The sequence below is a fragment of the Vombatus ursinus genome, unplaced genomic scaffold, assembly GCF_900497805.2.
Source record: "Vombatus ursinus unplaced genomic scaffold, bare-nosed wombat genome assembly UNPS02014798.1, whole genome shotgun sequence".
NCBI classification, from domain to species: domain Eukaryota; kingdom Metazoa; phylum Chordata; class Mammalia; order Diprotodontia; family Vombatidae; genus Vombatus; species Vombatus ursinus.
In genome coordinates, this window is record NW_020954576.1 from 82,182,109 (window position 1) to 82,194,456 (window position 12,348).

Consider the following 12,348-nt stretch of genomic DNA (forward strand, 5'->3'; position numbering starts at 1 on the left):
GAAGAACTTTGAATGCGTAAGAGAGGAGTTTATATTTCATCTTAGAAGTGATAAGAGCTGTTGGAGTTGGTGTAGAGAAGTGACATGATCAGACCTGCACTTTAGAAAAATCACTTTGGCATTTTTGTAGAGGATGTACTGGAGTAGGTAAAGACTTGAGGCAGAAAGATTAATTAAAAGGCTGTTGCTTGCAGTAGTCTGGGTAAGAGCTGATGGTCTGATCTAAGATGCTGGCTATGTGAATGGAGAGAAGGAAACAGACATGAGATCTTGGGATAAGAAATAACAAGATTTGGCAACTGATTGGACATGTGGTGGTGGAGAGAGTGAGGAGTTGGGGATGAAACAGGTTCAGAACCTGTTTCTAAAATTCTGTGTATATTTTCTTACTTCAAGATCTTATTGATTTCCTATTATGGAACTTTGTATAGGTGAAGCATGAATAGTGAATTGCTTTTTTAAATTTTTATTATTGCACATAACACCCTTTTTCATCTTTTTTCTTTCCTCTTCCTTTAAGAGCGTCCAGTTGCTGATAATGAGAGGATGTTTGATGTTTTACAGCGGCTTGGAGTCCAGAGAAGTGAAGTTCGTTTCTTTCTTCGTCATGAACATCCCCCTAGCAGGGATATGGGTAGGTGATTTCTTATAAATCATAGTTTGGAAGAATCTACATCTGATAATTGGGGAAGGAATTAATAGCTGTAGTTTGATTTTTGGTCTTCTGGAGTTAATGTTAAGGTGAGTGTCTAAGAGAAGACTTGGAGTAGTCTTACCTGGGTCATATATTCTTGTATACCCTAAAATATTGGAAGATTTCATTACGGACATTTGAAGGTAGAGTTAATTCAAGACTAAATTGTGTGTTATATTGTAATAGAGAAGTTGTAAAACTATGATTTATACCTCTATTGAGTAAAAAAGGCAGTTTACCTGTCTTAGTATTTGTTTAGAAAGAAGACTTAAATTTCACTGTTGCTAAAAATATAATTAGTATATACGGGCAAGTGGTACATGTTGTTAAGAATCTGATACATTTATAGTTAAAAATGTGACATGGTAACTATAGTTTTATTTGACAAATATTTAGTTTTTAAAAAAAATTAACCTGTTTTTATTAATGTAGTTGTTAAATGGTACATGCATTTTCATCTGATATCTATGCCAAGAAACCTTAATACATTACCTGAGTTATAGTTGCTTTCTCTTTTTAAATTACTACATGGATCTTCAGATGAATGAGTTGAATTTCGCAAGTTAGTCTCCCAGGTTAAATATCTTCTTTCACTAGGCTCTATGTAAATTATTGATTAACCTTTCAGAAGTACAGTATGTAGTTTCAGTGTGTCTGTGTTGAAGTGTAATGTAATGTGAGAAATAAAATCTGGAAACAGTAACTTTTTTCACAGCAGAAAACATCAAGGTCACAAAGTGTTCATAAACTTGAATTTAAAAATGTTTTCCTTTTCTAAGCAGTTTAAGAGACTCAGTGCTGTTGAAGTTGTTCCAACTTAGCTAGGTCCCCCACTTAATGTGATCAAGAATGTATATAAATTGGGACCCAGGGCTTCCAAAAAAGTCTTTGCTACTTAATACTCTTATATAAATGAGTATATAAAAGATCACAGAATCTCAGTATTGCAAGGGACCTCAAAGGTCATCTAGATAAATATATCAGGAATCCTCTCTACAACTGGACAGATAGTGATTGGGCCTCTGACTCCCGTGGTATAGTCCACATAGGTAGTCCATGGTGTGGAAACTCCTTCCACTAGTGCAAGTAAGCATCACTTCTTCAACATAGAGCCTTGGAGATTGGCCTAGAGCACTAAGGGGTGAAGAGAATTGCCCATAGTCACATACCACTTCTGTTTCAGAGGCAGGACTCGAATTCTGGCTTTCCACAAGGACTTAATCAACTCAAAGACTTCTAGTGATGGGCAGCCAACTACCTTCTGAGATAGTACATTCTGTTTTCAAATAGTCCTAATCGTTAAGAAGTTTTTCTTAATATTACACCATAATTTGTCACCTCTTGGCAACTTTGTGGAATCATTAGCAGGAAGGGACATTAGAAGTTGTTGAGTACAATTCTGCATTTACTAAGAACCATAGACATTAAGTGCCTTGACCAGGGTAGCATGAGTACCAGGTGGCAGAGCCAGAAATTCTGACTTTCAGGTGCCTTTCCTGTTGTACCACATTCTACCCATTGCTGTAGTGCTACCGTCTGATACCCTGTACCATTCCTGAGGACAGCTATTTTATTTTCTCTTTATGTATCTTTCCCTTGGGATCAGTGTGTCAGTTTCCTTCAGTTAATACTCAAAAGTTGTGATCTCAAGGCCTGGTTATTCCCCCTTAGATTCTCATCAGCTTATTAATACTTCCTAAAAGGTGATTCAGAGGGAATGTGGTGTCATGGATAGAATGGTGGAGTCAGGAAGACCTGGGTTCAGATGAGACTGCGGACACTTAGTAGCTTGGTGACCCTGAGCAAGTCACTTAACCTAGTTGTACCTCAGTTCCTACATTTTGAAATAAGCCTGTAATTCTTTGAACTATGTATTGTCTAGAACCAAACAAACTATTCTAGATGTAGGCTAAACAAGGCAGAGTACAGTGGGACCTTCACCTTCCTCTTTCTGGGCACTATACTTGTCAGTGAAGCTTAAGATGGATTAGCTTTTTAGTTACCAGGTCTCATTGTTTGTGCATTGTATTTACAGTTCTCTAAAACCCCCATATCTTTTTTTCAAAAATGAATTTAGAAACCTCTTCTCTGTCTTAAACTTAGGAACTTGATATTTTTTTGAGCTCAAGTAAACTTTCTTTATTAGATTGTGTCCATTGACCTTGCTTGTTGAGATATTTTGGGTCTTGCACACTTTTCTAATGTATTAACTGTCTTTCCAAGCTTTGTGTCATTTCCAAATCTGATAAGCATGACATCTATGCATTCATCTAAATAATTGATTAAAAAAAGTTATAAATAATTGATTAAAAAAAAAGTGCACAGAACCAAGGGCAAATCTCTATGAGACACTCCACTAGAGATTCTTATTATGTTGGCATTAGTCCATTAATAACTACTTTTTGGATCCTGTCTTTCAAACAGTTTTGAATCTACCTGACTGTACTGGTCTACATTAGTCAACACAGTTGAGAAAGTAATCACATTTTCTGTTCATTTGATTAGCTCTGTAGTATGCTAGATCTTTTCCAGAAATATATGTTTCATAGAATAGATGTACTGAGTAAATCCTATCTAAGAAAAGGGTAAATATTTTATCATACAAGACATATTCAAGCTATGCAAAACTAAGAATTTAATATGTATTTTCATTGAGTTTTTCCATTACTTGTACCTTAGAAGAGCTACTAAAGAGAGTATAAGATGAGATGGTTTGAATTTTACTGTTTTTCCTTGTTCCCTGACAAAGCTCCTAATGAGTAACTCAGTAAACAGAGTGTCAACCCCAGAAATTTTTAAGGTGAAAGTTTGAGTCATTAGTCAAAAGAATATATATATATATATATATATTATGCTTCTGTAGGAATAAGAACTAGAGCATTGTTTCTCTGTTAAGGTATCATAGTATAGATTTGTTTCTTCCTTAGGGATGAGTTTATATAGTTTTCCAAGTTAGTTACTATTCTTTTTCTCTCACTTTTTTCTCCCATTAACCTAGCACTATCATACATGGTTTCAAATAATTTGTTTGCCATGGGACCAAATTGTGATGACTTATTCTAGTGCTATTTGAAAATATCATCTTATATGTTCAGTTGAAAGTGGAGGTGGCAGAAACACATGAGTTCACTTATAACATTCCTATCACCTAGTTTTAATGTATGGTTTTGAATTTTGTGTTTAGTGAGTGGACCAAGGATTCAGGATCCTATCTCAAAAAGGAATGGCGTTAAAGTTCCTAGTGATCGAAGAATTGAGAATGGTGTAAGTATTTATTTGAATGTTTATTATGATAATAATGGTATAAACTTTACAAATGTCAGTCTCAGCAGGATTACTTGCCAGGGTTACATAAGGAATAAGATTAGAACTCTAGGCCTTCTACCTTTGTCTGCTATTCCATACCATACTGCTTTCTCACCCAGTATAGGTGCACTGAACTCCTGTGGTGCGTCTGAGTTGTTCCTTAACTCCTTTTTTTTGTTTGTTTGTAATGGTGTTAGGAAGGAATAAGTAAGTGGAGGCCTTAACTTTTAACTTTTATAGTTTGGAGCCTAAGCCAGGGGTTCTTAGCTTTTTCATATCATGGACTCTTTTAGCAATATGGTGAAACTTATTTACCCCTTCTCAGAACAGTGTTTTTAAATGCATAAAAGAAAATACATTTAATTACAAAGGAAACCACTTATACTGAAATAATTATCAAAATGAAAACAAAAACACAAGTTTATGGACCCCAGTTTAACAGCCTTTGTTTCTATGAGAGGCAGAGTGGTATAGTGGATAAAACACTGGTCTTAGATTCAGTTAGACCTGAGTTTGACTTTCACCTTTGACGCTCAATAGCTGGGGGATCATGAGCAAGTTACTTTACTTCACCAAAACTCAGATTCCTCCACTGTAAAATGAGGTAATAATATATTGTTGTAAGGTTCAAATGAAAGACATGCATTTAAGATGCTTTGGAAAATCTTGAAATGCTATGTAAAATTTATTATTATTGTTAGTAGTAGTATTGCTTAAGTCTAATATTCCTCAGATACTAGAGACTAAAATTACTTGGTTGGCATTATATTCCTAATTGAAGGCAAGTGACGATTACTAGATTTGGCATCTTTGCCATCTTATGTTATAGTTGTTACAGTAGAAAGAATGGCTGTGACACAAACTATAGATACATTATTTCTAAAGTGAATTTACTTTTATGTTAATTGATTTACAGAGTTAATTTTTAGTTTATTCAAAAATTTAAGTGTTAATCCTATAGAATAACTTGTGAGTTTCCATCAACATGTCTAATTTATGATAAATAAGTGGTTAAGTCATTTTGCCATAGTAAGTTTTCACATGAAACCTTTTAAAACTGTAGGCAAGATTAAGAGAACCCATGAGAAGGGAAACTAGATGCTCCTTCTGTAATTTGTTGGGTTTTGATTTTTCATTTGCAGGTTAATAGTCCCAGGATAGATATGACTCTTGCTGAGCTGCAAGAGATGGCTTCACGCCAACAGCAGCAGATTGAGGCTCAGCAGCAAATGCTGGCTACCAAGGTAATGCATTTTTACATACAGGATTGCTTGTTAGTTGTGGAACAAACTTCTAGGCTGAAAGTCATTCCTTTTTTTTTTGTTTTTGTTTTTGTTTTTGTTTTTAGGCGATTGGGGTTAAGTGACTTGCCCAGGGTCACACAGCTAGTAAGTGACAAGTGTTTGGTCTGAGGTCTGATTTGAACTCAGGTCCTCCTGACTTCAGGGCCGGTGCTCTATCCACTGCGCCACCTAGCTGCCCTGGTTGAAAGTCATTACTTGACCTTAAAATAATTTGTGTATTATAAGCAAACCTTTGGATTTTATTTTCTGGGAAAATGTTTGGCTAAATTACTAAACCATAAATAAACCTTTAATCTTTTAGCCAGTTTCATTTAATCCTGATATTTAATAGAGGAGCAACTTTCTGTACTATTATACATAAGTTTTCTAGAAGAGATATAATAGAATCTAATTTACTCTAGTTTTATAAAATCCTACCTTTAGATAGATTTCTTCCTTGGTCTAATTTTGCCAGAGAAGAAGTAAAATCAGTATTTTCTGAATCCTACTATCTAAACATTTGTTCTATTCATTAAGTGTGTGACATTCCTGTCTAAAATAACATGCCTATTCATTGTTTCTTTCTTGAGGAACAACGCCTGAAGTTTTTAAAGCAGCAAGATCAGCGCCAACAGCAACAAGCTGCAGAACAGGAAAAACTGAAGAGACTAAAGGAAATTGCTGAGAATCAGGAAGCCAAGTTGAAAAAAGTGAGAGCCCTCAAGGGTCATGTAGAACAGAAAAGACTCAGTAATGGAAAACTAGGTGAGTATTCTGTGAGAGAATCCATATCAGTCCAGTTCAAAATGAGATAATTCACAACACTAAGTACTGGTTAAGCACCTATTATATGTAAGATGAAGAAAGAGCCTTGGAAACTAACAGATAATGCAGGAAGCCCTGCCTCTGTGATGTACCAGCTTTGTGACCATGGGCACATCACTTAAGCTCTCTAACTCAGGCAACATTCTAAATTTCATTTGAGTTTCCAACACTCGGTCCTCACATTGATGAAATCACAGGAATGGACAAAATAAGTATTATGTAAGGTACCGGAAAAAATAAAACTCAATACAAATGCTTTTAATATTATTTTAGAGTGTGATAACCTTCCAAAGACCCAGCTTTTTTATCCTTACTCTAAATATTTACATAAACTATTGGCAAATATAAATTAATAAAATATTTTTGTATTCAGAAGATTAGTGTTAGAGAGACAAGTTGTCCTTTTACAAGTTGCTTTTCTGAATTTTTTTTTACAATAATTATTTTCTTAGACCTGATTTTGGATGTTTTGGCAAACCTGTTTTTGGAAAAGATACTTTAACCAAATCTTTTCATTGTTTTTTTTTTTTTTTTGGTTTGATTATATGCAATAAAAGTCTACAGATTTTATTGATAGATATGCCTTTTTTCAGCAGTATAATAGTTTGATTTATCATCAATTATTATTAGATTTCTTATCTATTCTTAAAATGTTTTTATAAATTTAGTTCTACAGAACTTGAACTAAGTTTTTACTGAGTAACATTTCTTTCTGCTGTGGGCAAATATTGTCTCTAGTTGCACCAAAACAGTATTATAGGAAGAAAAATAATTTATGGAAACTGATATAAATGAGTGATCAATTCAACAGCATTGCTGTGGGGTTTCACAGCTTTGTGGTATCATTTGGTTAGTACATTAACCATTATTATTATGAATTGTGAATAATCCACTAATTCTGAATTAGCTATTATGATGATGTCATTGATCAGGACAGCCCTATTTAGTGTATACCTATATCCATTTTGCAAAAGATATATGTAGATAATGATAGCAGATTTTCACGTCTCATTTGTTTTCTTTGTGTAAATTGGGAGTGTTGATTCTGAGACATTTCTGAAAAACTGTGCTGCTTTTTATTAGCAAACTTGCAGAGGCCTAACTGCTTGGGAAGGAATCCATTCTTGTTTTTTGTTTCAGTCATTGTTACTGTGTTCTCGTTCTCCTTCTAGTGGAGGAAATTGAACAGATGAATAGTTTGTTCCAGCAGAAACAAAGAGAGCTGGTTCTGGCTGTGGCAAAAGTTGAGGAACTCACCAGACAACTGGAGATGCTGAAGAATGGTAGAATTGATGGATACCATGACAACCAGTCTGCAGTAGCTGAGCTCGATCGACTATACAAGGAACTGCAGGTAACTTTTTAATTAAAAACAAGTAGAACTACTATTTATATGTAAAAACCACAGTGGCAGGAGCATAGAGATTTATAGACTACTGGCAGGAAATACTGGTTATCTGGTGGTTTCTCCTAAAAAAAAAACAAACCAAACTCAAAACAAACTCCTTTCAAAAACAAAACATAGCACCCCATGTGGGAAATTTGCTGTACTCCTCATGACCACAGCTAGAAGTGGAGCAGGTGTCAGTTAGCTGTTGGCTAGAGGATGGAAAATGGACTTGTTTACTCAAAACTTAAGTAGTTGTGTTTTTGTGAGTATTTTGCCATCTGAAAGGTTTGTCTTCCCATCCTTCGCCCTTTTCTCTCTTCACTTCACTTTATTCAGTTAAGAAATAAGCTGAATCAGGAGCAAAATGCCAAGCTGCAGCAACAGAGGGAGTGCTTGAACAAGCGCAATTCAGAGGTAGCAGTCATGGACAAGCGTGTGAATGAGCTTCGGGACCGTCTGTGGAAGAAGAAGGCAGCGCTGCAGCAAAAGGAAAATGGACCAGTAAGGACAGGGGCTTGAGACCCAGTGAAAAGGGATGAGAGGGGTGAAAAAAACAGCAATCCTGCAGAGCTCACCTCTTCACACATAGTCTATCGAAAAGTTCAGCTCAGCTTGGCTGGAAGGAGGGCGGCTAGTGCTGGATTACTTAAAAAAAAACCCCAGCTTCTTTTGCTGTCTGGTGCTGCTAATTGTATAGTGCTGCTTGTAATTCTGATGTTTGTTAATGTTCTGGTTGAGTCAGTTACAAAGGCGCTTTCATTCTGTTCTGGATCCTTATTTTTATTGCATAATCAGCATATAGTTGGAAACTGAAATTAATTTGTTATCAAGAACCTTGCAACTTAAATGACCTTTTCTGACTTAGAAAGTATGTGATATGTTATATATCACTGAAGAAAATGTGTTAATGCTTTTGTTCAGATTTCATCTGATGCGAACCTTCCTCAGCAAGTGGTATCAGCTCCAAGTAGGGTGGCGGCAGTAGGTCCCTACATTCAGTCCTCCACTATGCCACGGATTCCCTCACGGCCAGAACTTCTGGGGAAAGCACCCTTTCCAGATGGCTCTTTAACCACGCAGGCACCGGACGGTCTGCTCAAAACACAAACGCTACCTAATATGAGAGCTGGGACTGTCTCACAAGCAAAAGGTAGTGAGAATAATTTTTTGTTTCCTGAATAAGTTGGATCTTTGACTTAGAGTAATTTTGTTCAGTTTTTTTAAAAAAAATCTTCTCATGATATACGCTTACATTGTTTACAGGGGAGGGAGTTGTAACTCTTCTTGTTGGTGGACAAAAGTGCTAAATGTTGATGCAACCTTATTCTGTGTATTTTAGTTGAAATTGGCTTTCTTTCATTGGTATTTTCAGCGTTTGGGAATTCTTACACTAGCCATCATAATCATGTAGAAAGAAAGTGAAGTGAGAAGTTCCTGATTTATCTTTGTTGATAAGAAGTACATCAGGGAGTTTTCAGGGATGTTCTCACTATGTATCTTTGGATGGAAAGGAATGGTTGTAAATCAGGGATTTGGTGATGAGAGAACACTGGAAGAAGAAACTTTCCTTTAATTTAAGCTCTTTTTACCCAAGACCCTGGAAGGAATAGTAGCAATCATAAAAGTCTATAAAGTTTTTATCTCTGCACTTAAAGTTGATGAAGCTAAAGATTGTTCATTATCCTGAAGTCTTTACTATCTGTGAAAAAATTTTGTCATAGATCAATAGATCTATAGTTTGTCATTTGGAAGGAAAAAGCAAAATTGCTGCTTTTTGAATAGAATGGAATATAATGTCTATATCAGCTTATCTGTGAAGAATTTGTTAAAGTAACATGGATTAAATCTCTGAGTTCTTTTTCATTTTATGTGCTTTTGACATGGTACCATTTTTCTAGCATACACAAAACTTGGAAGGAGATCCCTTCAGGCCATTTTAGAGAGGCAAAGATGAAAACAGACATTTTATAATGAACATTAATTGATTATTTAAATTTTGGCCTTTTTTGAAGTAGAAAACATTTTCATTCTGTAACAAGGTATTGATATTTCCTTATGGATTGGAAAAGTATGTATCCTGAATTTTTTCTGAAACAGACATCTAATTCTAAAATTCGAGATTACATATAAAAATAATAATTAACTGTCCATCTAATATAATTAATTTATGTATATTATCATATAAATGATATGTAATTTATATGCACATATAATTTGTAGAAATTTCAATTTTGTTTGTGTTTTAATTATGAAATTGAAAGCTAAGAAGCCTTTATATTTTTAGAAAGTAAAATTTCAGCTTGTAAAATGGTCCTTTAAAAAGTTTTCAAAATGTTGGGTATTAATAGCACCTTTTCTATAATTCTAGGCTCTAAAGTCCATCAAGCTGGCCAAGATTGGAGTACTTCAAACACAGATCTCTTTCCTCTTCAGGGCTCAGCCTCTTTATCTAAAAACTCATTGAATTCTGCTGAGCAAGGTAAATTGTAGCTCTTTTGTGCCCATCTTTTATGTTTTGGTCATGTAGAAGTTGCCAGGATCTGGAGTGTGTTTTTTTTTTTAAATAGTTTTTTTAAATATATTTAAAATAGTGACAGTGTAACCTGTAATTTTTTTTCCAAGTCCCTCTCATTCAGTGGTTGAAAAAGTTGGATATTGCTTCTATGGTATCCTTATATTAGGTTAACTTAAAATCATTTGGGAAAAAAAGGTTCTTTCACCAAGACGTTATAGAAATGACTGTATTGTGTAAAAAAATACTTCATATAATGTTAACTAAGATTCTTTCTTTTCTTATTTAGTTGATGATGGGGAGATACCACTAAGGGAGAAAGAGAAGAAAGTACGTCCCTTTTCAATGTTTGACACAGTAGACCAAGCTGCTGCCCCACCACCCTTTGGTATGCTAAGGAAAAACCAGAGCAGTGAAGACATTTTACGGGATGCTCAGGTACTTACAGGCTCTTGAGTGATGATTGCAATACTAAATCTTGAATTTGTATTGCAACTTTCTGTCAGTGAATACACATCTTTAAATGTTTGTTGAAAACTAGAGTGTGTAACACTGTACTAGGTACCAGTTACAAGTGATATGAAGTGGAAGATGAAGGAACAAAGCACAAAGAAGATACTTCTCAGTTGAAAACTTATTCTGTATTGTTTAGGGAAGATTCTGGGAACAAAGACTTTAACCGTCAGTGGCAACCTCATGGATATTGGGCCTTGTAACAAAACCTTAGTTGTTATTTTCCCTTGAACAAGTGAATACAGGAAAATGATTTGAGTATGTGACAGCCATCTCTCTTCCTAGAACTCTCTTCTGTTTTTAGGATCTCTTGGTCACCTGTTCTAAAGCTTCCTTTTTCTAACATTCCTAGATGATTGATTCTTTGTTTATGTAATGTATTTCTAAATACCAGAAAATACCATCAGTAACCATTGTTGACATTTACAAAGCACTTTACATTCATTCTCTTGGACTTTACAACCTCCCTTTGAGTAGATAGAACAAGTATTATTCCCATTTTATAGCTGAGGAAGCTGAGGCTCGGAGTGGTTAAAGTTTTCCTTCCTGACTTAGGTCTTGTTTTTCTAGTAGTTTTTGTCAAAGATTGAGTCCTTACCACGCCCCCCCCATCCCACTGTAACTTAGATCAGAGGGTTTGTCAAACACCATGAAACTATGTTTGTTTACTTCTATATGTTGTGTACCTGTTGTGCTCCACTGACCAGTCTCTCAGTTTTTTCAACTAGTCCCAGATAGTTTTGATGGTTACTGCTTTGTTGTGTAATATGTTTGAGATTTGGTACTTCTAGATCCTTTTCCTAAGAACTTTATTTCATTATTTCCCTTGAGATTTGTGACCTTTTGATCTCCCAGATCAATTTTGTTATTTTTCTAGGTCTAGAAAGTAATCATTTAGTAATTTAATTGGTATGTCACTAAATAAGTAAGTTTATTTAGGTAATATTGCTATCTTTTATTATATTGGCTTAGGTTACCCATGAACATATAACATTTGCTTATTCATCTTTATTTCTTTAAATAGTGTTTTGTAGTTGTAGTCACGTAGTTTTTGTGCATATTTTGGTGGTAGACTCCTAGCATTTCATATTCTTCTGTAGTTATTTTAAATGGAATTTCTCTTTCTGTCTCTTCCTGCTGGGAAAATCATTAGAAATGCTGATGATTTGTTTGGATTTATTTTGTACTTTGCTACACTGCTGAAGTTATAAATTTTTAAAATTAATTTTTAGTTGACTTTCTGCAGTTTTCTGAATATACCATAATATCATCTGCAAAATGTGACAGTTTTGTTTATTTTTTACCTGTGCTTTCCCCTCCTCAATTTATTTCTCTGGTCTTACTGCTATAGCTAGCATTTCTAGCACTATATCAAATAGTAGTGATGACAGTGGATGTTTTTGCTTTATTCTTGATCTTAATGGAAGGGATCTTTCTTTTCATATAATTGTGGATCTTATTTTAGATAGCTTTTTTGGCGTCTGTTGATATAATCATATGTTTTGTTGTTCATATTATCAATATGATTAGTTGTCTTTATAATTTTCTTACCATTAAACTGATACTGCTTTCCAGTTATAATTTCAACCTGGCCACAGTATAGATGTAGTCTTTGTGATATATTGCTATAGTCTCTTTGTTAACATTTAATTTAAAATTTTTGTATCAGTATTCGGTAGGGATGTTATTTATAGCTTGCTTTCTCTGTTTTGATTCTCCCTTTATGTATTAAGTCTATATTTGTATTATAGAAGGAATTTGTTGGGCTCTCTTCTTATTTTTGCAAACAGTTTCTATACTGGGAATTGTTTTTTGAACATTTTAA

The 12,348-nt window shown here is 34.6% G+C and overlaps 1 protein-coding gene across 2 annotated transcripts in view; it reads left to right on the forward strand.

Annotated features, from left to right (window-relative positions):
* Positions 1 to 12,348, forward strand: part of LOC114050057 (apoptosis-stimulating of p53 protein 2-like) — a 69,814-nt gene that overhangs the window by 33,200 nt on the left and 24,266 nt on the right. The window contains exons 3-11 of one of the 2 annotated variants that reach the window (XM_027871603.1): positions 521 to 634; positions 3,879 to 3,958; positions 5,143 to 5,244; positions 5,874 to 6,048; positions 7,281 to 7,462; positions 7,835 to 7,999; positions 8,420 to 8,648; positions 9,867 to 9,977; positions 10,300 to 10,448. In XM_027871603.1, coding sequence (XP_027727404.1) covers positions 521 to 634; positions 3,879 to 3,958; positions 5,143 to 5,244; positions 5,874 to 6,048; positions 7,281 to 7,462; positions 7,835 to 7,999; positions 8,420 to 8,648; positions 9,867 to 9,977; positions 10,300 to 10,448 — 1,307 coding nt within the window. The remainder of the gene's footprint in view (positions 1 to 520; positions 635 to 3,878; positions 3,959 to 5,142; positions 5,245 to 5,873; positions 6,049 to 7,280; positions 7,463 to 7,834; positions 8,000 to 8,419; positions 8,649 to 9,866; positions 9,978 to 10,299; positions 10,449 to 12,348) is intronic. The other variant, XM_027871604.1, reaches the window with a different exon arrangement.